At 43.7% G+C, this 24,497-nt stretch overlaps 2 protein-coding genes across 6 annotated transcripts in view; one reads left to right on the top strand and one right to left on the bottom strand.

The window, feature by feature from the left end:
• Positions 1 to 14,291, top strand: part of Rnf13 (ring finger protein 13) — a 122,037-nt gene extending 107,746 nt beyond the window's left edge. For all 3 annotated transcript variants that reach the window (XM_071615519.1, XM_027933547.3, XM_027933549.3), the window contains 2 exons: positions 12,560 to 12,640; positions 12,896 to 14,291. In XM_071615519.1, coding sequence (XP_071471620.1) covers positions 12,560 to 12,640; positions 12,896 to 13,260 — 446 coding nt within the window. In that variant the 3' untranslated portion in view covers positions 13,261 to 14,291. The remainder of the gene's footprint in view (positions 1 to 12,559; positions 12,641 to 12,895) is intronic.
• Pfn2 (profilin 2) lies at positions 6,163 to 22,168 on the bottom strand. Of its 3 annotated transcripts, none has more exons than XM_027933553.3 (3): positions 21,984 to 22,168; positions 19,942 to 20,134; positions 6,163 to 7,222 (listed from the first exon to the last, which is right to left on the bottom strand). In XM_027933553.3, exons 1-3 carry the CDS (start codon positions 22,113 to 22,115, stop codon positions 7,140 to 7,142), a joined length of 408 nt encoding a protein of 135 aa, XP_027789354.1. In that variant the 5' UTR covers positions 22,116 to 22,168; the 3' UTR covers positions 6,163 to 7,139. The 3 variants fall into 3 exon arrangements, with proteins under 3 accessions (XP_027789354.1, XP_027789353.1, XP_027789352.1); XM_027933552.3 differs by lacking the exon at positions 6,163 to 7,222 and adding an exon at positions 17,706 to 17,926; XM_027933551.3 differs by lacking the exon at positions 6,163 to 7,222 and adding an exon at positions 17,833 to 18,247.
• Positions 22,169 to 24,497: the final 2,329 nt, after the last annotated feature.

A 24,497-nucleotide genomic window follows, 5' to 3' on the forward strand; every position in this document is an offset into this window, starting at 1 on the left:
TTTAAACAGTTAATTATGATGTGTCTTGCCATAGATCTCTAGATTTTTTTTTCCCCCTGTTTTGGAGCTCTCTGTGAGTATTGCATTTGGATGTCCATATCTCTCCTTCAATGTGGGAATTTTCAGTTATTATTTATTCAAATAGGTTCTCTGCACCCTACTTTACTTTTTCTCCTTCTGTGTGTTCCAATTGATATGCTTTTCTGTTTGATGGTGTCCCATAAATCCCTCATATCCTCTTACCTCTCCTCTGTTCTTTGTCTTGTTGATCTTCCTTTTTGTTAATGCATCCTTTTCTAATTTTAGTTTTTTGTGTTCTTTTAATTCACTGTGTGTCCTTACAACAGTAATTTTGGATTCTTTATCTGGAAAGTCATATGTCTCTGTTTCATTAGGATCGGTTTCTGCACATTTTTGTTCCTTTAATGTATCATGGCTATTTCTTTGTGAGTCTTGTTTTTTCATCATTGGGATTTGGTCATTTGAAGAATCAGCCATCTCACCCAGACTTTGTGATCTAGTTTCATATAAGGAGGACTTTCTCCAGTCAGCCCTGCTAAAGAGTCTGGAAACCTCTCAAACCTCTGATAGGTATGCATCCTCCTTGGGGTGGTACATGTAACCTGTTTGAAGGGGTTTGTCAGTTTCTACTTGGGCACTATAAATTGTGGTAACTTCACCTAGTGTTCACCTGTGGTACTAAAGACTGGTGTGGAGCAGGTTCTTCTCCTGGTACCTGGTATCCAGTTCCTGATTTTTTGTTTCCCCAACCTTAGGTGGTACAGATAGCTTACAGGGGAGGCGGGTGTTGACAGGAGTTGGGTTTTCTCTTTCTCCAGATCAAAACCTCAGTAGATTATGATCTGGTAAATTATTTTCAAAATAATATACCCACACCAGAGTCTAGATGCACTGTTCTACCTAGATGATAGAGATGCAGGAGTGGATATAAATCAAGAAGTAACTGCCATATTTCAAGTGTTGTATAAAATTTACCAAAAGACACCATGACCAAGTTTCTGTGAATACTGAATTGATAGCTTAGAAAACATCTTCCTCTAGTGTACCTTTTATTAATTCTTAATATTACTCTACATATTGAAGATATTTTTCTTTCCATAGGATCATTTTTAATTCCTAAAAAACATTTATACCTAGTATGGCACATAGCAGGAACTCAAATATTTGCTGAATTGCTCCAAATTAGACTCAGTCACAATTCATTTAAATTCAGTTACATTAATCCTAAAATATTACTAAGCCTCACTAGCACTTTGTCAGAATCACAGACCTTCCGATGTGCTCACTGATGGTACATAATTTTTAATTTTCACACATGATTCAACTGTATACAGCCCCGATCCCACAGGCCTGTCACTGTCCCACTGCAGGCTGATCAGGAGAATCTAGAACAGTCACTGAATGGGTGGATTTCCTTAGACATGGCAGTCTAGACACATTATGAACACTGCTGTATTTGTGAAAAAGATACTGCTGTTTCATAACATGAAAAGGATAAATAAAAATGATTTCCACATTTAAATTTAAAATTTTTTCAGTTATTTCTTTGCCAAAAACTTTCAAGTTGATTGGTTTCTTACCCCTCCCCACTTGGGGCTACACTGGGAGGATGAAAGTCTGAGAGGCTCAGCATGTGCAAAGTCAGCGATAGTCTTGAACTGGTACTCCTCTCCTCCATCCTGTTTAAAGCCCTCACTGTCAGGAAGGTCCCTGACTCAGAGTTCTAAGTCTAGGCGACACCCTGCAGTCCTACAGTGTAGATGCTGCACCGCCCCAGGGAGTCAGCATCAGTCTCAGTGTCAACTTTTCATTCTCCTATTTGTGGTACCAGTTATTTGGGGGAGATGGCAATACAGTGCCTTGGGGAAGTGGCACTGGGTTTCTATGGACTTGCCTGGTGGTGCCCTTTGAGGCAGCAGGACGTAGGTCTAAACAGGGTGACTGAGGTGGCACCACAGCCAACTGAAAGGCCCCTGTCTCTGGAACCAGCCAAGTGACTGGACAGATGCCCCCACTTCTTCAGCAAGGAAGTGGCAGCAAGGGGCAGGACTGTTGAGACCAAGAGAGAATGACAAGTCACCGTCCAGTGCGGTGCGTAGGCCTTGCTTAGACACTGGTTGGAACAAACCCTTAAGACATTATTGAGACATTGGGGAGATTTTAGTTTGCTTTGGACACTAGATGTTAGGAAATTATCATTCATTTTGTTAGGTGTGGTAATAGCATGGTGATTATGCTTTTTAAAGTCTTTATGTTTCAGAGATACATTGGCTTTTAATTTCTTCAGGGAAACAAAGTGGAGGAAGGCAGATTTATTGAGAACAAGGGGATATTGAAATTAAGCCTGGTGATGGCACATGAGATGGTTTTATAGTAGATTATATTTTTGCGTATGTTTGAAATGTTCTCTAATTTTAAAAAGAGAGGAGGGGAAGAGAGAGGGAGAGGGGGAAAGGGCGAGGGGAAAGACACTAAAGAGAGCAAATTCTGCTCCCAACCTAGCCAGCTCCAAAACTCCACTACAGCCACAAGTCGTCTTCTTTCCTGTGACCAGTCCCTAGATCCCCTCCAACATCACCACACTGTGTCACAGATGCGTCCATGGGGGCAGGGAGAGAGGCATGTGAGCAATCCCTGTGGACCCCACAGCACAGAGTTAGCAGCTGACTTTCACAAGGCAAGCCCTTCTTGGAGGGTGGTGGAGTGGAATGGGCAAGGATTCAGAACCACAGGACCTTGTTCTACTACTGATTAGATGTGGCTTTGTGCAAACTATCTAATCTGCCTCTGATAATCCCTGCCTTAAGCATCTCTCTTAGGTCTGAGAAGAAAGCCCTACAAATAGCTTTTCAAATGCAAATTATTGTAGACCAAAACCAAGGCCTGTACCTTGGGAGCCACAGGATCTTTGAAATCCCACAGGCCAGGGTGCATTTTCAGGATGTCTTATCTTCTATAGAAAAGGACATCTGAGGTTGTTGTGTAGGTCCCCACATGTTCTGGCCACTAGAATTGACTCTTCTGACTGCTGACCTTGCTTTGCCTTCTGCCTTAGTTCCCCACAGGCTGCCTCAGCTGGCTGATTTGTCTGCTTTACATTTTATTTAAAGACGTCTCCCCAGATGGCATCATCACCAGTCACTTTCATAGGCTGGCCATCCTGTAACTCCTGTTAGTGACCACATGGTCAGTGTTGGTTAGATATCCTGTGCCGGCCACACTGAAAGAAACAATGAAGTATGTATAAAGTCAGGCTATAGCTTCTGCTTTCCAGAGAGGAAGAAGGTAGAGGGGAATGAGCTGGGCATCGTTACCCAAGGTCACGTACCTCTGTACTGTGGTGCCACTGGTGCAACTCTGCGTTGCATACAGTCAAAAGACATGAAAGCTGTGCTCTATCAGAATGCACTCTGTTGTCATGGAGAACTCATCAGAACAAATTACGAAATTCAAAAATAAATAAAAAAGGTAGGTTGTGGCCCAGAGATTATCAGTCTTTTTCTGCTTCAGTGGAATTATTTCCTTGTGCAGCTCAACCCAAGCTTCCTGCTTGGAGGCCACCTCCCACCTGGGTCTGGGGCGGAGCATCCTGACCATCCTGATCATCCCTCTGCCAGGCTTGATCCTCACTGCTTAGGCAAACAGCACACTTTTGAGGCTCACTGTGAGGCAAGCACTCATAAAATACTGGCCAACTCTTTAATATTTAGAATTAACTGACCAGCTTTGGTTAAAAATAGCAGGCCAGTTTGCTTGTATATTTAACTTCTCCCCTCTCTTTCCTGCTCCCTTTTTCATGTTGCATCTTACTAATGTCAATAAAACAGCTTAGGAACGACCACCACTTCTGATGTGCCCCTCACTCTCCCTGTGCCTGTGGACGGGGCTGGTGGATTGTTCTCTCAAAGGACGACAGTCCAATCTCCTCTCTCCACCCTCTTTAGGATGCCTTCATATACTGGCCGCTCCTTGGCTTCAAAGTGTCCAGTTGGCATCTGCTGCCTGCAGTTCCATCATCAACACGGAGTTAGAGGTGAAATGTGAGGCCAAACTCAGCCCATCAGGCAGGGTCTATGTGGAATTTATCCACTTCATAAAAAAAGTTTGGCTTTCTTTACCTACATCTGTATGATCAGCTCCTCTGCTATGGATTACTGGTTGGAAGTCAGAATCAGGATTTTCTGGGAATAGTCTGTGTAGTAATTGTGTTCCTTCAATATATTTTTACCAAATATTTTAATGTGTGCCAGGTACTGTTCTGGGTGCTAGGGAAACAGCAGTAAATAAAACAGGAAAATGCCAGCCTTTGTAGAGCATATTGGGGGCGGGCAGACAAATAACAACTAAAGTCACATAGGAGTGTTACAAAAAAAAAAAAAAAAATGATGAGTGGTAGGTGAGAGGGGCCTGTCTTAGGTAGGACATGAGGCACTCTGAACAGAGATCTGAGGATGTGAGGGAACAGTCTCTGGGCCTGGGGACAGGGAGCATGGCAGGACATTGCAGCAGAGGAGGCACCTATAGAGGCCTTGTGGCAGTGTGTGGCGGATGTGTGCTTGACGTGTCAGGGAGTAGCTTACGGGCATGTGACAGGGATCTGGCCTGGCGGAGAGTGGGAAGATGTGAGGGCAGAGGTGCACGGGGCCAGAGGACGCCATGGTGAAGACTATGCTTCATGGCCTGGCCATCAGATTGCTGTGGGAAGGGTCCCCCCCGCCAGGGGTCCACAGACAAGCAGGGAGAGTAGGTGCCCAGGGTTCCAGTGAGCAGCTTGCTTTTTCGTCAGCTGTCCCTCTGGAACAGATGGATTAACGTCGGCCCACTCCATTCAGAGCATGAGGGTACAATGAGAAAAGATGGCCCCCTTCCTCAGAGAGCAAAGAATCGAAAACCAGAGTTCAGACCAACCAGCACTAGCTGGTGTCTGTGCTTTGTGGAACTGTTTCAAGGGAAGAATGTTCTCAGTTTACTCTTAATAAAGCAAGTCAGGAACAGGAGTGATTCTCCATTTCTCTAAAGAAATGCCTTTCAAGATGGCTGCATAGGAATGACTTCATGAGAATCCAGGTTGGACAAGGAGGACCCACCAGTGTGGATCCCTAGAGACGAGTGTGTTCCTGAGTTTCTTGGAGATGAACTGGTTGTCACTTCAGGTTCCAAGAGGGCCATCTCAGGTCCACTCTGTAATGGCTTTGACTGAAGGGGGTTGGGAGACCTATACTGCTGAGCAGAACCAGGCCTTGCCACAGGTCAGCCCTTCTCTAGCCCAAGAAGTTAGTGGGATTTGTACCAGTGGGTTAACTGGGATTCACGTGGACTGGCGGGCATCGCACTTATCAGATTCAACACTTTTCCGTTGTGAGTCTTGTAAGTGCCACAACGCGCCTGCTACACAGTGCAAAAGTCAATAGCCTACTCAGCATTCGTGATCTCGGTTCTTAGTGACACAAGTAGGAAAGTACTTCCGTGACCATTTTGTAGGTATAGATGAGACTCGAGGTCAAAGTATTTGTGATTGGGGTACACTGTCAGGTAAAGGTACATTGCAGGGCTGCAATTCAGATTCCTGATTCCAAACACTAGACATGTAAATACAGCCCTACCCATTTTCCGCCTTCAGCAACAACCATTTCAAAGTAAAATAAGCTGCCTCCTGGCTTTCATCCTTCTAGTTTCCTCTTTTCTTACCCTTCCCCCATTCCCACCCCTGCTTATCCTCCTCCTCCTCAACTCACTATGTCAAAAGGAAATAACATGTTTTAGATAAACTAATTTCCTGAAAGTTAAAGTCTTCTAGCAGTATCTAAGAATCATTTTACTTTAACAAGGCAAATTACCCATTCATGTTTCTGCTTTTATTACCTGTCAGACCTTATGTTAGCTTTCTGTTACTATAACAAAATGCCTCAGATAATCAATTTAAAAAGATGAAAGGTTTATTTTGGCTCACAGCTTCAGAGGTTATAGTCCATGTTCAGTTGGTCACATTGGTTAGGCTTTGAAACACGGCAGCATATCATAGTGTGATGGACTAAACTGCTCACCTTGTGGTGGCCAGGAACCAGAGAGAGAGAGAGAGAGAGAGAGACTGACTGGTATCCTGTAATTGCCCTTGAGTGTATGCCCCCTAAGCACTTCAGACCTCCCAGCAGACCCTACCCACTTCTTAAAGTTTCACCACCTCCAGATGGTGCCACCCTGAGGACAAGGCTTAAACATTAGGAACATTCAAGGTCCAAACACTGAACACCATTTGCTCACATTTTTATTGGGATCTTAGTATTTTCTTATCAATTTGTATACACTGTTTTAAAAGAAAAATTTATGTTTGATTTTTTCTTATAATCACCTTTGCTACATAGACAGTTGTACTGAATATTAGGCTGATCTAGTCAAGCAGGCAGAACCATCTAGAAGCAATTGTCTTTATGCAAAAATAATGCAGGTCCCTTGCCACAGGTGTATCTGAAGCTGAGCAGAGTTCTTATTTAACCTCCTTTATGTGAAGCAAAAGCAAAGAAATACTGCATCCTAGCACACTAATATGTCAGGGCACATACAAGTCTGCGTGTCTTGAGGTGTGCTCTAGAAGTATGCCAACCCTTTCTCAGTGACCTGAGGAACAGCAGTGGAACAAGAAGAGTGAACCCTCAGTCCTTGCACACACCGTGCTTCTGGTACATTTTCTGCCTTTCTCAAATATCATGCACTTTGTCTCTTCAGGGTGGTGACAGATCTTTGAATTTATTTGATCCTTTATTCAGAAATACTTTGGCTATAGCTGTATTTTTTCCTGCATAAACCATGAAACCAAGTTAGAACCAATTAAAATAATAAAAAGTGATTATTTTTTAAAACTACTTTAGTTGTAGATGAACACAGTACTTTTATTTATTTATTTTTATGTGGTGCTGAGGATCGAACCCAGTGCCTCACACATGCTAGGCAAGTGCTCTGCCCTGAGCCATAGCCTCAGCCCCTGGAATGACTGTTTAAAATACAGTGAAAAGCTTTTTTAAAAAAAGACTACCCAAAATAAAATTTGGCCAAAGCTCATCTATAAGTAGACATGGATTTCAGTCATATGGATTTATTTAGGGCCTGCAAGGCTGTCGTTCTTATTCCTGTTCCCCAATTAGTAAGATGACTGTCCGACGGTTTCCCAACAGGCGTTCTGGCCTCTCCGCGGGCGGTCCCATCTCTGTGGAGACATGGCATTCCTGCTGTATGAGGTGTGTCTGTGTGGGGCTTCACATCAGAACATGAAGAACACTCACCACAGTGCTGCCGTGTACATAGCTCAGAGACAGCAGCAGCCCGTGCTATGCAAATAAAGTGACCCTTTAAAGTAAAATGTGAATGTCATAGAAATTCAGTCATCACATTTTTATGATACAAAAGATTGCACTTGGAAAACATGTAACTGTAAACACGACACTTGAAATTTCTTTTCAACAGTAAGTTTGAGGTACCTATATTTTTGTTTTATGATGTTTTGGGTTGTTATGATGCTTGTCATGTAAAATGAAAGAGCTGTGATTGTTACACATACTCCAGTGCACGCTGATGGTCTGGAGCACACACAGGTGCCAGAAACAAAACACTCCCCTTCACTTGCAGTGCTCTTATTGTTGCATCTAATTGAAAACATGAAGAAAACACCTCTGTGGATTTATCACTCCAGGAAGATGTGGTACCATGCCATGGAGCCTCAAAAAACTCTTCTAGGCTTAAAATAAATGTTAGGACATCTATGATATTTGTATTATAGTCAAATCCTATGCTCCTGTGCTCCCCCCACTTAAAAAAAAGAAAGAAAGAATAAAAGACACTGTTCCAATGATCAACTGCTTCATTGTCTTAAAACGTTTCTATTTTAGGTATATTTTAGAAATATTTGCCAGTGAACTAAAAAGATTTTGACATTTATACCTTCCTTAGGTGTAAGCTGTGATTGCATCCTCAGCAACTTCAGAACTAGCAACTTTCAACTGTTTCCCTGGTCATTCAGTCTGTAAGACTCGGTGCCTGTTAGGGACATGGTCGTCTCAGCCTCCTGTCCTAGTGATCTTATTGTGCAGCTCGTACAGAAATGTCTGTGCTGATTGACACTCAGACTGTCTGTGCACTGCCTTACTGTGTCTAGCACGTGTGACATAACACAGGCTTTTAGATGTTTTGTTATGAAACAGCTTCTTTATAAATCTCTTCATTACTCATTTTTGTTCTCAAAAAGCTCTTTAATTGAAACTGCTGTTTCCCGATCTCACTGTCTGCACTGCCCCACCTGTGCCCCCAGGGCTGGTGGCTGCACTGTTACCTAGCACCTAGAGCCCTGCTCCCGAAGTCCTTCTCCTGAGTGTGAGGCATACTCTCTGGAAGCTGCTTCCCTCCCCCAGCCCCTGTGAAGCTGTGGATCCCTGAAATACAAATGAAAAAATATAGATCTCATACCTGACATTTTAAGTTAATTAAGTATTTTTCTTGATACTTTACATATTGAAATTTTTCAAGACAACAGTATAGAAAGATTTTTACTTTAGAGGTTGGCAAAAGGCAACATAGCATTTTATAGTAGAAGGTGTAAAAGTGGGACAATGCTTTATTTTTATGATTTTTTTAACTTCTTTATTCTAATTAAGAAACACAATTTTTTAAACTACATTTAACTACCTTTATATTCTAAACTTAAAAGTAAATATTTGTTCTTTGTTTTATTTTTGTTTTTCCCTGAGCTTGAAAACAATCAGGAATAATTCTCAAAAAAAAATTTGGCTTTAAAAATATTTTATCCTGTTGTATTTTGTTCAGATTACTTGGGAAGTAGTACAGAGGAGAAGAGACTATAAAACCCATTTATTTTTATTTGCTAGAAAAAGCTGCTGTTTTCCACTGGCAGATACATGAACAAGTAGCAAGGCCCTTTCTCAATGACAATAATTTTTTGCTTTGAAGCTCATAAATCCAATGACACACCATCCCTGGCCATACTGTTGATACTCTCTCATGAAACCTCAGCTATTCAGTCCTGAATATTCAGTCTCTCTTATTGTTTAATTTGGGGAAACCTCCTCTTGGTAGATTCAATGCCTGGTCTCCTTTGTTGTAAAATTAAACAGTTAAGTTCTGCATCAGTTTATCTGCACTGTGACTAAATCACTTCAGACTTGCTGAGTTTTGAGTCATCTTTAGAAATGGTGATTCCTCTTTCTGCATCTGATTTTAAGTGCAAATGTTTTTGTCACAGTCCATGCCTGAAGAGAAAGACTGGTTGGTGGGAGCAAGGTGGGAGGGACAGCTCTGTGGTGACAGGAGGGGCTGTTTGTGGGAATGACACAACACCAGAAAACGACCTGGGGAGACAGGGAGGGGGCTCTTAGAGTAAGCCAAATAGAAGGGGACAGACTCCCGATGCACTTTGCAGGTCACAGGACTCCATAACATACTGTGCATGCCCCTGGGAGACAGGCCTCAAGGGCAGGCCAGCCGACACTCCACCCCCACCCCCACTGCCACCCCTGGCTGCTAGGTCTTTGTGCACCCCCTGCTCTGATGCTCCCGGGCTTTTGCTGCAACCGAGGAGCCAAAGTTTGAGGCTTGAAATGTAGAAGAAAAGCCAGGGAGAAACAGATTGGAGGGGAAATCAAAGTTCTGTCCACCGTATGTTATAATGTGATATTCCAGATTGATGACACTCTAGAAGTACCTTCAGGAAATTTTTTAGGAATTTTAGTCAAATAACAGTGATGCCAGAGACATTCCAGATAGAAACATTTCCTGGTTGTTTCACATAAGGAGACACAGATCTTCCCAACTTATATGTCCTGCATCTAGTGGTGAATCAGCAACATTTTCTTAGCCCGGAGGGGATGATATCAGGGTCTGTCAGCTCAGTACTATGACATTTAGATGGGGTGATCCTGGGTGGTTTGTTTGTTTTGTTCTAGACAGTGGGCAGTACCCTATAGGATGTTTAGCAGCATCCCTAGTCCACGAGATGCCAGCTGTGGAAACCACGAACCTCACGACAGCCCAGAGAGCCTTGGGGACAAGATCATTCCCAGTTGGACCACAGGCTTGCGCTAAGCAACAGAACTCTCTCCGTGAGGCCATGGGTGGCAGGACGGCACTGAGCCGTGCACTTGTCAAGTTCTTTACCTTGTACTCTCAGGACAGGTAGGAAATTCTAAAAGTCTGCTGCCTGTTTCTGATAGAACAGGCAAGCGTTCTGAATTCATGTCTGACTTAAATGTCAACAAAGCCATGTAGCCAAGTCACTTGATGCTGGACCGCAGCCTCTTGTGAACCCACTAACTAGATCTCTGAATCGTGCGACCCTTCTTCGTTTCCAAGACTTTTAAATGGAACAAAAATTGGATTTTGTCATCATTCTTGGGTTTTATTGATACATGCCTGTTCCATTCTTTTAGTTCTCTCACCATCTCTAATTTAACCACAAGTGGCTAAGGGCGAGGGGTACAGTACAACAAAGGTTCCGAGCCCACTGCCACCGGCTCATTGCTGTGTCTCTCTCCAGCTGCACTGCTACCCTGAGACATAGTGTGATGGCATTTTTGCTTTGCCTCTGACAAAACTGAAACAAAGATAAGTGTCTTTCAGAAGGTCATGTAACTAAAAAGTAACAGGACCAGGTTGGGAGGACCAGGATGAGAGCACCAGCCACCGTGCCCCTGGCTGTGGCCACCAGTGGATTTTCTACAGAGCACTAGGCTACAGTCAGGTCCTTGGTCACAAACCATACCTTTTGGTCTTCACCTGTCATCTTCAAAGTACCTGCTTTGGCCAGAAACATAGACCATGAGTGTAACTCCATCACTTGGAACGGTTCAGAGGACTGATAGGAAAGTTCAGTGACTACAGCGCATGTCCCACAGTTACAGATGACAGACTCAGTACAAACAACCCAGGTTTGTCATCTTTAGGCTGATAGAGGCCTCAGGGAGCTCCTCCTCTGGGACCTGGGGCATGTCCATTTCCTTGCCCTTCCCAGCTCCTGAGGCCACCCATGTTTCCTGGCTGTGACTCTCCCCACAGCCACCTGCAAAGTCAGTGCCACTGCATCTCACTGACCACTCACAGCGTCCAGGCTGATGCCCAACCTTTCCCTGACTTGGGCCTCCCGGGATTCCCTACCTCAGCCTCTTAAGACCTTTTCACAAGGTGAAGAGCACATTAGTCATGGCTTCATTCTTAACGCATTCCAGTCTGAGTCAGCGAAACGCCTGCACCCACCACAGGGACCCTTGGGAGCCCTCAGAGTGGGTGGTGAAGACAGGCGCCCTCACCAGCTCTAGTGAGGTTCTGAGGCACTCTAGTGCTTGCCAGCGATGTATTTGATAGGTGATGCAATAGTAACTGACCTCAGGGTTCTAGACAGGAATTAATGATGTCCATTAAAGCTTTCCACTTAGGACTACTCCCGGAGGCGTTTTAAATGACTAGAGGACATGGAAGAACCAATCACCCCCTTTTATGAATCTTATTCATCCAGGCTGTCCAGATTCTCTCAGGTTGTTTCCCTGTGTAGACAGGCAGAAAATTGGACTGTGTCTTGTTCCCAATGATATTTGTAAGTTTTTATGTACATTTAACAGAGAACCTTGAATTAAAATCAGTCACTGAGGTGTCTAAATCTGTATTAACTGAAAAAGCCAAGTTAAAAACTGCCACTTTCTATAAACATTTATAATTTGAACTTTAAAAAGAGCTATGAATTAATAAACTTCTGAATGTAAAGGTGATAAATTCAACAGTAAGACAATTAAATAGCAATGATATTAGTAATAAAGCTCACTTGTTGAACAACTGCATGCTGACCCTTTGCTCATTCCATCCTCACAGCCCTGAAAGACAGCTCAGGTCTTTTTACAGCTTAAGACAGGACTCCCAGGGCTGAGCGTGTGCCAGACACCACAGAACTGGTGAATGCTGGCGGTCTGAAGTTTTGTGTCTCTTCACTGTTCTTACTCACTAATGTGAATACATTTTAATGTTTTCTTTTGAATTTTGGGGGAAAAAAATGACCCAGAGCTGTGTGTGTATGTAGCTCAATGGTAAGATTCTTGCCTAGCATGCATGAGACCCTGAGTTTAGTGCCTGCACTGCAAAAAAAATAAATGACCCAGAGACTTTGAGAAATTTAAGCAATGAAATTTTGTTCTTCAACATACAATATTTCAAAATGGCATTTGAATAGTTATCTAAATTTCTAATATAATTATGACTCTTATTAAGATGTTTTGTGAAGATAATTAGGGTAAACAAATGTGACATCATTTTCAATTGCCTATTTCAGGTACAAGGTTAACTACTTATATTAAAACTTCAGATCCTTGAAGTATTGAATAGCTAAGTAGCTCCTTCAAGTTTTGACAAAACAAAACAAAAACCCAAGCAAAAGCCATCCAAGATAGACAGATCAATCAGGGGGCACATAACTAAGGAACACTAAACATTCGAAAAGTCTAATGAGCTAAGAGTTCTCTACATATTTTAATTGATGCTATTTATGTTCCAGGAGATGAGTATGACGTCTGTGCCATTTGTTTGGATGACTATGAAGATGGAGACAAGCTCAGAGTCCTTCCCTGTTCCCATGGTAGGGGTAATTACTGCTTTAACTTGGCACATAAAGGGGGTTTTATAGCTGGGTTCAGTGTTGCAGGGTGGGGACGCAGTTGTTAGTGCACCCTGAGGCAGGCTCTGCACTAGTTATCTGTCCCACTGAAGGTATTCTCTTTCTCTTGTCCCTACACGAGAGCACAGATCACAACATTGAATACACCTGATGGGGGACGGAGTGGTGTTCCCAGCCATAGCATGCTAACTGAAGACATGCATTTTGTTTCAACAGCTTACCACTGCAAATGTGTAGACCCCTGGCTCACTAAAACCAAAAAAACCTGTCCCGTCTGCAAGCAGAAAGTCGTTCCTTCTCAAGGTGACTCAGACTCTGACACAGACAGCAGTCAAGAGGAAAACGAAGTGTCAGAGCACACCCCCTTGCTGAGACCTTTGGCTTCTGTCAGTGCTCAGTCATTTGGGGCTTTGTCAGAATCCCACTCTCATCAGAACATGACAGAGTCTTCAGACTATGAGGACGAGGACAACGAAGATACTGACAGCAGTGACGCAGAGAACGAAATCAACGAGCACAGTGTTGTGGTCCAGCTGCAGGCCAATGGAGACCGGGATTACAACATAGCCAACACCGTCTGACTTTCGGAGGTGACTGGTTGATTATTTTCCTTGAAATGTTTACTTAGGTATGTAATTTGATTTTTTGCTCCCTTTAGAGGTTTCTGTAGAATTAACTTATTTTCTAGCGTTCTAGTTTAATCAGATTACTGAAACAGGCTTTTGATCGGTACTTATCTGCAGGAGTGTGCTTCCTTTCACTAATAACAGACTGGTGCTGTCACTCAGGCATCAAATGAGCTCTTTGGGGATGAAATTTAGCCAAAACATTAAAAAAAATCTCAATATAGCTTGCAATTAAGACATAGATCACAGTATGCAAATGTTTTGTGCTTTACACATGAAGTCAGTCCTGCAGCCATCTAGCTCAAGCTAAGCCAACTCTCACCTCCACAAACAGTTATAAGTAGGTTGAGTTGGAATGTGTATTTTGGTGTTCCCTCAGATGGCCATCATTAGTGAAATGCAACAAAGTAACTTAGTATTTTTCCTCCTGTCACCACAAACTCTGAAGCTGTTTTTTGCTTTCCTATTCCCAAGTAGTCTGATCCTGATAAGAAAGTCTATAACTAGTGCAGATTTTAAGTTTTTTTTTTTTTTTTTTTTAAGGGTTTAATACTATAGTGTTATGTACAAATTTGAATCAACAGTGAAGGTAATGTCTCTGGACTTTACTTACTGGATTTCAGTATCCTTAAGGGTTTTGTGTTGTGATCAAAGCAAAAGGAAAACGCTGCATAAAAATACCAAACTTCAGCAACTATTAACTCAGATCATATACCTCTTAATAAAGAGCATCTTATGCTAACTAGCCCTGCGAAACTATGTACAGAGAAATTGTTCAAGTATTGAATTCGAAAATAAGTGCTTATGTTTAACAGAACTAATGTATTGAAACAATGTATTATGAAAAGGTAAATTATATTATATATCACTGTAACTATATGTAGAAAATATAGACTTCTGTATAATCAAAATGCTAAGAATTTTTATACGGCCTTGTATGAGAGGTATTTGAATGTTAATAAACATGTTTTCCACTTTAAGAATAAGTAGATGTTTGTTCTGCTGTGCTACTTCTTACCACATTAGCCTTATTTACGTGTCCAGTACTGTAAAACTAAAGGGATAATGACTGAGGTCTGATCAACACACATCACTTAGAATGTTGTATAGTGTGATGCTCGCAGCATTTAGGTTAATCCATGAAAACACTAAAACCACAGCCAAAAATCATTCCAAAAATTAAGTGTATATTATGGTAATGTTATAAACTATGTGCATCTTTGCAATAGACATACCTACCAACATGGGAAACTACATAAAATCATCTTATAGAATAATAAATACAATATAAATAACAAGCCTTTTGTTAAAAATTATGTGTTTTTAAGCAAATTTAACACTAGGGAGAAATTTCACTTTCTGAATTATTTTTATTTAAAGAAATTTTCATAATCCGCAAAAACCATAACCTCCAAGTGTTCACTTTCAAAAATAAAAGGTTGAATTCAGTATATACTGTCTGGATATTACCTTATCCTGAGAAGGAGGACATCTACAGATTTACCAGGGTGGTTAAGCAGAGGTTGGAATGTGGCGTAACTGTATGACCCTGGTCTTTTTAAACCTGTTCTATAGTGTGTAACTCTGTATTAGATATGGTATTCTTTTATTAGTTATTAACCCAAAATTCAGATGAAGGACATGATTCAAGTTTTTCTGGATCAAAAATTACTTTTTTTGAAATTTCAAATTAACTTTAGTTGTAAAAAAAATGTGTGCAGTGTCTTAATAGCACTGGCTAGGACTGTTACTTGTTCTTTTAATATCTATTTGAAATTTTCTATAATTTCAGTGTATGGATTAAGTTTTTTTAATAGGAGAGCAAATAAAATGTATTTTTTTTCTGATTATAAAAGTAATGTTATTGAAAACATTGGAATCAAAATAGTCACCTGGAAACTGAGCCCAGGCAGAAACGTGTGTGCATCTACCACCTTCATAAGTATAAGTACTATGTCAGCAGATGCTATACATTACACTTTATGCCCCCTGACCCCCAGCATCCACTGGTGACCATGTTCTTGTGTCATTCCTCAATGACCATTCTGTCCTGGGGACACAAAATTTTGTGTCCAACCCATACCTCTGGTGCTGCTAAGTGTGCTTGTCCTAAGTAATGCCATGTGATGAGACATCTGATACACTAAGGTGTACAGCTCCATTTCCTCATGCTGAACTCAAAGAGCTAAGTGTAAAGCAAAGTCTGCATGTATATATTTCCAAAAGTGTTCTTCTGTTGAAACTGCAGGCCATGTAATCACCACACCTAGTCACAATTTTTCATCTGCCCAATCATCTTTTGTCCTTAACAGGAATCTTAATAGAACAATAAGCTCATACCAGGTTTTTATCATTTCACAACTACTACGGTGTGTTTAATTACCAAACTAGTCAAGTCCTGACACCCCATATGTACAGATTCAGAACTAAAGCCTGACAACTTGTCAGAGAAAAAGCTTTCCTATGTACAGTATTTTATTTTAAGTAAGGAAGAGATTATCCTATTCCAAACACACTTTCTCTCTCAAGGACAGCATGCAGTTCTGACTTTGATATCTGATGACTACTTCTGGATGCATGGAATCTCCCAGGTTAGATCCCTAGAAGCCAGAACCGACCCTGTGACAAGCTTCCCAGTTTCACTTAGATCCTCTAACTTTTGAACATCTACCACTGTAAGTTTCTGCTTGACATTTCATAGTAGTAATGATTTATTTAAAAAGTCTAAAATTTACATTTTCACTAAACTTTAGTACATATTAGGGAATTTACAGTCTCCAGGCTTAGACTATTTTGCCATGGTCGACATGTTACTCCAAAGCTAGAGAATGCAAAAGCATCCCAATTCTCTTAAATGCTGTCAAAGCAACATCTTCTGCTCATAGGATGGAGAGTCCCAGCTGGCAGATTTTCCATCCTGCCAGCACATGTCATGTGAAGTCACATGACATTTCAACAGAGTCCACAATGTTGCAAACCCTTTTCAGTACTGAAGCCTCTTACTGCTTATTAGATTTCACATCTGGAGACCAATAGAGGAAAATGTTTTCCAGCAGATAAGTCAGTTTTCCTCACACGGCATGAGGACATCAGCCCAAAATGACTAAAGCCATTTTTTAATAGATCAAAGTTTATTAAAACAAAATGCCTAGGTACTTAATTTAATGTTTGCAGCAGACTCTGGCTTATTCTCTATATTCCTATCATGTTGAAAATCAACTGTAACAGTAAGCCGACAATTTACATAAATAACAGGAGTCTAGAGTATTTGGTTGGAATAAATTTATTTCATCTGTCTGTAAACAAGGTGTTTAATAGTTATGGCATTTTTTTAAATGCATATTAAATCAGATGAGTTAGACTGTATCCCAGATGTAACAAAGTGCAGGGAAAGAAATGGACAAATCAGCAACAAGATTTGTTTTAAATCTGTACATTATCCACAAGGCCCAAACAATAGAAGCAAATACTAGAATGTCCCTAAAGTAGTGCCATTCGAAAGAAACCCTTAATAGGTCAGTTAAAATCCATCTCACAATAGCAACAGTTCATTTTAACAATAGTATGGCACAGAATACATATGAAAAAATTCATCACAAGACAGCCAAGTCCACAATAATGCAACCTCATATAAAAACTCAAGCTGCAAATAAAAATTGGTCCTATGAAGAACAAACTGGACACACTCCAGATGGTTATGTTGGGAGACCTAATGTCCATAATGGCAGCCTTTTACAGTTTTACTAAAACAAGTAGAGCTGGTGTGCAAAGAAAAAGACAGGAACAACAATGTGAGCTATTGCGGTGATGGAATGTCCCTGGGGGTGCGTCAGTGTGGTTACTGTGAGGTCGTGGGAGGAGTGCCTTTTGCTCTTGTTTTGCAGTTGCACTCTGCACATGTCCTGCAGACACTGTGAAGAGATCTGTCTACTCAAGTGCAACCACAATACTAAAAGCAAACTATTGCAGCTCTCAACAGCTCGTCAACAAAGGGGATATTAATTGGTTAAATAAACCAGGCACTGCATAAAAGAGGATGGAAGCAAACCAAATCCCTTATGTGCAAAGGGAGGGCAAGAGAAAAGAGGAGTGAAGGAGAGATGCATGCACTTTCTCCTCCCAACCATGCGCTACAAAAGGAAGACTAAGTGAGCCAAGTAAAGCTCAAAGTGCTGAAAAGACATCGATCAAATTAGAGATTGTACAACCGGCACCTTGCTTAATATTAACTTATTTTAGTAATCAATATCCCATTAATTGCTAAGACAAAGTGATGCCCAACTTGGCATGCCCCTCCCCCCAATTTCAAGGTATCATGCAAATCATTATTGTGCTGCAATTATGTTGCCAGTAGGGGTTGGTTACATACAGTGGTTAACAGACAAATGATCATTGGGCAAATAGGAACCATGACATTAGAAAGTAGGTAAAGAAAACTAGCTACCATCTATCTAGTCTGGTAGCAGATGACCACAATTGGGGTGGCGATGCAGACAGCTGCTAGGTAGATGGGGAGAGGCTGCTTACACATCAGACCTCCTCAGGTAGAAAGCGAGCTCATAGGCTTTCTTGTTAAGTGTGCCTCCGTGGACACCTTCCTTTCCCATGACTATAACCAAGGCTGGAGTACACAGGGAAACAAAACAAAAGTGAACAGCATTACTTAAGGAGGGGCGGGCAGAAAGAAAGACACCTTTCCCCACCAACAGAGGGATACACAGGAGACACAGGTTCATACCCCATCACCCTGCATTGCTAATAAAATTTCCAGAATTAAGACTTAAGCTTACCGCTAGGAAAGTTTAAGAGCAATTTCCCCTAATACTTAACAGTCTGCCTAGCAGCTAGAACCCAGAGTCTCTCAAGTATTTTGCCATTGAGTATGCCTTCTTATTCAATCCGCCTCCATGGACCCCTTCTTTTCCCATTACAAAGACCAAGACTGAAAGAGAAAGAAGAAAAGTGTTTCAAAAGAAGTGTTAATCAAGAAAGTCACATAAGTTTTAGCAGACAGATCCCTGATTAATAAGTTGACATTAAGTTAGTTTCCCATGAGCTGTCAAGCACTGAGGGCAAGTAGGTCTCCAGATGGGGACTTTCCAATCAGTGATACACCAAGAACAGAACATGGTAACTAGTACTGCAATACGGAACCCCATCTGCAGCAGCCTGATTCTACACAGTTATCTTTACACTGGTTAAGGAAAAAAAGTGACGATTTATCTTTCACTTCAGGACAAAAATTCTGATTGATATGACAAACATGTATGCCCTAAAAATATAAACTTGAAAAACCTTGGTATTTATTCACAAATTCTCCCCATATTTAAGGTTTCCTAAGTAGAAACTACTAAGTCATACAAGTGACACTGTAAATATGAATAGACATATCACTTCCAGAGGAAAATGAAAAACAATTTTAAACAGCTTTTTAGTTTCATTCAGAAGAGGCCAAATTAACAGAAGTTTTATGCATACTGATATCCTCACTCTGCTAGTCTTGTTTTTAAATGAGTCTAAATCCTGAAATAGACTATTTCTAACTAATACCAGGTTCTTTTATGATGCCATAGTGTGCAGGTATATGTCACATTTCACACTCATTGCCACTAGATGTCAGAGTGGTTCTGTGGTATGAAAATCTCTGGTTTCCTATCACGTGGTTGACTGACAGCTAATGGTTGAGAGATGTCTACTATTTCAAAGTCATCTCATTTCCCTATAAATAAATACTCAAACATCAACCCACACCAAAATAAGAGAAGCCTTTAGGGCAATCACAGGCAGCTGGCAGGACCAGGGCATTACACTACAGTGCAGCGCCAGTCCCTTCCCAGGAAGAGCTGCTCTGACGTGTGACATGCTGACATGCTAAGTCTGCCAACTGAGGCTGTGGGAGTCCTGTTTATTTAAATATTTCTACAAGTTAATACATCTAAATGTCCTTGCAAATCAATTATAAAGCATAATAAACTTCAATTTCAAAATATTTTTTTGAAAAAGAAGGATTTTTTTTTTTTTAAGTGCAGTTATCTGGAGATATCAGAATTTTTGGACAAGTATAAACTAATCGTAGTTTCCTACTCTTCAGTAAATCTCAGACACACTTTAGTCTCTGGATATATTTTAGTAAATGGACAACTCATTCCAAAAAACTCATCTAATTATTTCTCACTTCCTGAGCAATGTTCCTTAAAAAAAAGAAAAGAAAAAAAAAAAAAGAACCAATATCAATCATGCTGCTTTATGATGAGCAAGCGAAAAAAGGACAAATGACTCAGAGGTAAAGTCTCACAGGGACGAAAATAAGCCAAACAATGGAAACTGCTCAACAACTGCACGCAGCACAGGACCATCATCTGATTTGTCCAGCGGCTGGAGAAAACTCTTCATTTTGAGTTTATGAAGAGCTGATACTAAACTACCTTTCAGAAGGAAGTGAGGATGACAGTGGCTCCACTGCAGGGGCCACTGCTGTGACATGGGCAGACTTACAGCAGTGATTCCCTTCAGTGCCGGGCAGTTCAAGAAACCACCTTAACAGCCATTATGGACTGTCATTCAAAATGCTAAAGAAACTGCTCATGAAGTTATAATAAGGCATGCAATCTTTAACCACAAAAACACCTTGCTTACCTCTACCAGCTCTGCCGACAGCGACGTTGTATGTTGGCTCGCCACCTTGACTCTTTGTCCGGATGTCCATTGTGCAGTCGCCATCGACATATAGACTATCTCTGATCACTGAACACTTCTTTGCACCAAGAGTCAAACCGTTGGTAAAGAAGCCTTCCCGGTCTTTTCCTACAATCATATCTATTTCTACTGGCTGTCCCCCCAAAAGAGAGAAGAAAAGGAGAAACATTAAGTTGTAGTGAATTCCTGTCAGGGCTTGATCTAACAGGAAAGACTGCTAGTTTATACTACCACTACAAATCAGCCACCTTTCACTAAGTAAAAATCAAGACAATGCCTCACAGGATTACATGTTTTATATCAGTTGGCTCTCTTCTGCAGTTCAGTGTGGTCTGTGGTCTGCTAATAAAAACCAATCTATGTGAAGAATTTAAATAATGGGTAGTTGACATGAAACAAACTGCAATCTTAAAGAGTTATTTATAAACTGTATCAAGTCAGGTGGTGCTTTAAGGTGCTTATGTAATAATGGTTAAAATTCAGTTTCAAACATTTTGAACAACAGCTTCTCTCTCACATTCGATCAGTTACTCGGGTCATGTTGCATCAAATTTAAAGTTCCTTGAAAATCTCCGGCAATAAACCCTGAGCTTAGCAGATCTGTTCACTTCCCTGCATGGAACAGCTTGAAATACCCCTGATGGTGAGAGCTTCCATCTCTAGACCTCAGCGCATTCCCAAATTCATATTTCCCTCCTATTTTTCTAGCCACTACTCCTTTTTCTCTCCAACTTCCGTTCCCCTCCCATCTCAGCAATCAGTTTTCCTTCTGGGCAAACGCAAAGAGGATTCTGTCCAGAACACCGCATTAGGCGATGACAGAAGAAAAGAAAAGATGGAGGGAGACTGGGAGAGAAACTGAGGTAGCCACCAGACTCGGAAAGCAGAAACGTGCACTCCAACGTTCCAGGCTCGGGGAGGCGTCGCCCCCTAGAACTGCAGAGTCATAGCAGGCCCAGCCATTCCCCAGCAGCTCCGCAACCCGCGCCAGGCAGCGGGAACTCGCACACAAAGACCAGCGGGCTGCAGGCAAAGTTGGCCACCAGAGGCCGATTCCCGCGAGGATCCTGGTCCAGTGCGGGCCCAGGAGACTCCCAAAGTGCCAGTACCGAGAACTGAGTGCTGCAGCCAGCTCTTAAGCCACGTTTAGCAAAAAAATAATTAGTACCCCCAATAAGGGACCTGGGTTCTGGCCCTAGATGGCAAGTGTGGGGCTGAGAAATCAAGGGCACGTCCCGTGCCGGACCCGATGCTGAGCCTTCGGCGGAAACGGCAGACAATGAGCGGTGCGGGAGGCTGGGCAGGCATCCCGAACCCGCGGCACCAGTCGGAACCTGCCGGTCCAGGGAGACAGGCGGGCAGCGGCGGGCTGTGCGCCAGCCCTGCCGCACCGCTGGGGAGGAAGGCCCGCGGGCGACCAGCCCTCGCCCCGTCCCCTCCGGCCACCGAAACCCCCGGCCGCTGCCACCAGGGCTCAGTTGCGTAACCGGGCTAACGGTGCAGCGACGGTCTGCTCGGGAGGAGAGTCGATGGCAGTTCGCCATCTTGGAGAATTAAAGGGAACCCGGGGCCAGAGCCGAGTCGAGATTCACGGACCCACCTACGTGGTCGGCGGCATTTGTTGCCAGCCGCCGAGGCCTGGGCACCGGGAGCCTACGCCAAGTCGCCTGGAGAACCGGGGCCCGGGCGCCAAGCGAGGGGCGGCCCGCGGGGACCCCTGCCCAGGCCCGCGCGCCCCGGCTGGCCCCCGCCCCCGCGAAGGCGAGGCCACCTCGAGGCCGCCGGGCCCTGGGCACCCGCCAGGGATAGCGCTCCCGCCCCCGCCCGCGCCCCCTCCCCCACCCATCCCGGCGCCGGCAGCGCGGGGGGCGCAGGGCGTCCCCGGCCGAGCCCTGCACGGGGCGCGCCGCACACCTGCCGGCCCGGCCCCGCGCGCCCGCGGCCAGCTCGGCCGGAGCGCGCCGGCCCGCCGCGGGGCTCACCGTGATGCTCTGGAAGACGCCCCCGGCCGTGGCCGCCCAGACGTATTTGGCGTCGCAGTAGCCGACAATGGCGGCCTCCTGGCAGCAGCCATCGCACATCAGGTTGTCCACGTAGCTCTGCCACCCGGCCATCTTCAGCCCTTCGCACTGCAGCGGGGACGGCGGCAGCAGGCGCAGCGGCGGCGGCGGCGGCGACGCGGGAGGCGGGGCGGGGGCGGGGAGGAGGCGGCTCTGCGCAGGACCGCCCGCCCCCTCCCGGGCGGCGGGGACGCGGGCGCGGCGGCGAGGGGCGGCCCGCGGCGCGCCCGGCCACCCGCCCGACCCGGCTGCGCGACCGGCGGCGGAGCTGCCTGGCGCTGGCGGCGGCGCTGGCTCCCCGGGTCCCCGGCTCCGGCCGCGGCGGCGCGCGTGCGTGTGATCCTTCCGCGGCGCGACCTCGGGCCCGGGCGGCGGGGCTGGAGGGGGAGCGGGCGCGGAGGGCGAGGGCCGGGGGCGCGGAGGGATATCGCGGGCCGAGGAGCCCCACGTGCGGCGGAGGCGCCGGGGCTTCTACGGCGTCGCACCCCGGGGAGGCGGCGGAGTCCCCGCCGGCCTGGGCGCGCGGTGGCTCTGATGCGGAGCCCCGAGTGGCGGCGTTGCCCTGGTGACGGGATGCGGTGGGCGGAGGGGGGGCGCTCGCTCGCTCTTTGTGGTGGGAGCGGCTGGTGGCTGGTCGTCCGCGCGCACCCGAGGCGTCCCCGAGGAGCCGCACTTTCCCTGGACCCTTTGCCCAGTGGCCTTAAGGCGTCCCCGGTGGCGCGCGGCTCCCAGGAACCTGGCTGAGCTGTGCAGAGCCTGCGCCGTGGCCTCTGGGTACCAGCGGCCTCGCGTTCCGCGGATTCTTGGCCCCAGGAGCCCACTTACTGTTGCTAAGCACGGTGTGGCCAACGTGCAGACGGTTGGCAACCGGGAAAGTTACTGGTGGTCGACGACGTGACGAAGATAGAAAGAAGGCTATCCAGGAAAGGGCCCGCGAGGCAGCCTTGCGTGACTTCTGTGTTAGAAGGGCAAAGGAGTCAGAGCATCCAACTCTGTATTTACTAGGCTTAGACTCCCCGCGTGAGCCCTCCTGCCGCCGTTAGTAACTTAGGACTTGGCGTCCTACAATGAGATGTCCCACTACACGGACTTCAGTTTGTACAAAAACGACCTGCCAAGTAAGGGAAAGAAGAAAGAGACAGAAGCGTTGATTCTCCACTTTAAAATCTTTGTGGAGGGCCACAATTTGTAGAATCATAGGGATGCAGTTCTGGAAAGGAAAGAACGTTGCTAAACAATCTAATTTGTTCTGAGGTTTTGAATATTTTCTGCATCCTTTGAAGTGTTCTACTGCAGGGAGGAAAACAGTCCAGTAAGAGACATTCCAGGTTAGGCACCTATCAGATTGAGACAGTGTATTTGCTGGTATCCTGAAGATACAGAACACCTGCTTGGTGTAAAATGTGAGTCAAAAGTGTTTCCTCTTCGCCAGTGCTTCCACCTGACTTAGTTACACTTATTCATTCGTGTTTGCCTTTTGTGGTGGTTGTTGATGGCTTTGATTCTTGTTTCTTAGCCTGAAAGTTAATGGTGGCATCACTGTGTTAATAACATGGATCTGCTCATCAGGCTATGTCTTTAGGATTTATGCTCTTCATTTATGTATGTTCTAATCCAATAAATGTAAACAGTAAACAAAAAAGATAAACTGATAGAAAAGAAGACCTGATGATGACTTAAAGAAGTTTGTGGAAGTTGATATACTCAGAAGTTAAGATTTTATTTCTAGACTTTGTTATCACAGAGTTGGAAATAATTGCATTTCATAATTACATTATTGGCTTTAAATAGTAAAAGGAATAGATTAACTGAATTTTGGGAAATTCCTATCTCAAAAGATCCTAAAACACATCTATTGAGGAAAGCATCCTTAAAAATTTAGAATTCCTGTCATTTTCGTATATGTTTCAAGATACAGAAATGCATTTTAATTAGCTTTCTTTTCCTACATAGTGTTATTTTTCCAGGATTGGGTAGGGTAAAAATTGAGTAGCTATAGAAATATATATTCTAGGTAACAGATTAGCTGGATTTCACAGTTCAGATTCTTAGGTTATATATTCTAAGAGTCCATTTACTGTCTTTTTCAGGACTATGGTAAACTCATTCTGTGCTTATTTTCTTTAGAACTAGCATGTCACCTTATTTTTCATTTGTATATAATGATCTGTTACTGTCCTGTTTACCTATTGCTTATCATATATGTTTCAAAAAAGTATAAGACTTCAGTTTATACAAAAAGAGGTAGAATACTGACTTTTAGGAGTAATGCTGTAGGTTAAATCCAAAGGAAATCCACTGATATGGCAAGGAGGGGAGGAATTACCAACTTGTATCTTTCTCTACTTTTTTTCTGGGTAACTGGTCCCTAGAGCAATAATAGCAGTGTCCGGACAGAAATCTAGAAAAACTGTGGCTCTGTTGGTGGTACAGATA

This window comes from Marmota flaviventris, chromosome 8, assembly GCF_047511675.1.
Source record: "Marmota flaviventris isolate mMarFla1 chromosome 8, mMarFla1.hap1, whole genome shotgun sequence".
Taxonomy (NCBI): Eukaryota; Metazoa; Chordata; class Mammalia; order Rodentia; family Sciuridae; genus Marmota; species Marmota flaviventris.

Bases quoted from the DNA above. Each gene is read 5' to 3' on its own strand.
- Pfn2 (XM_027933552.3), bottom strand. From the start codon at position 22,115: ATGGCCGGGTGGCAGAGCTACGTGGACAACCTGATGTGCGATGGCTGC. The intron at 20,135-21,983 runs GTGAGCCCCGCG...TTGGGGGGACAG, and splicing joins GCGTCTTCCAGAGCATCACG to CCAGTAGAAATAGATATGAT. The intron at 17,927-19,941 runs GTAAGCAAGGTG...TGTGTACTCCAG, and splicing joins TGTCGGCAGAGCTGGTAGAG to CCTTGGTTATAGTCATGGGA.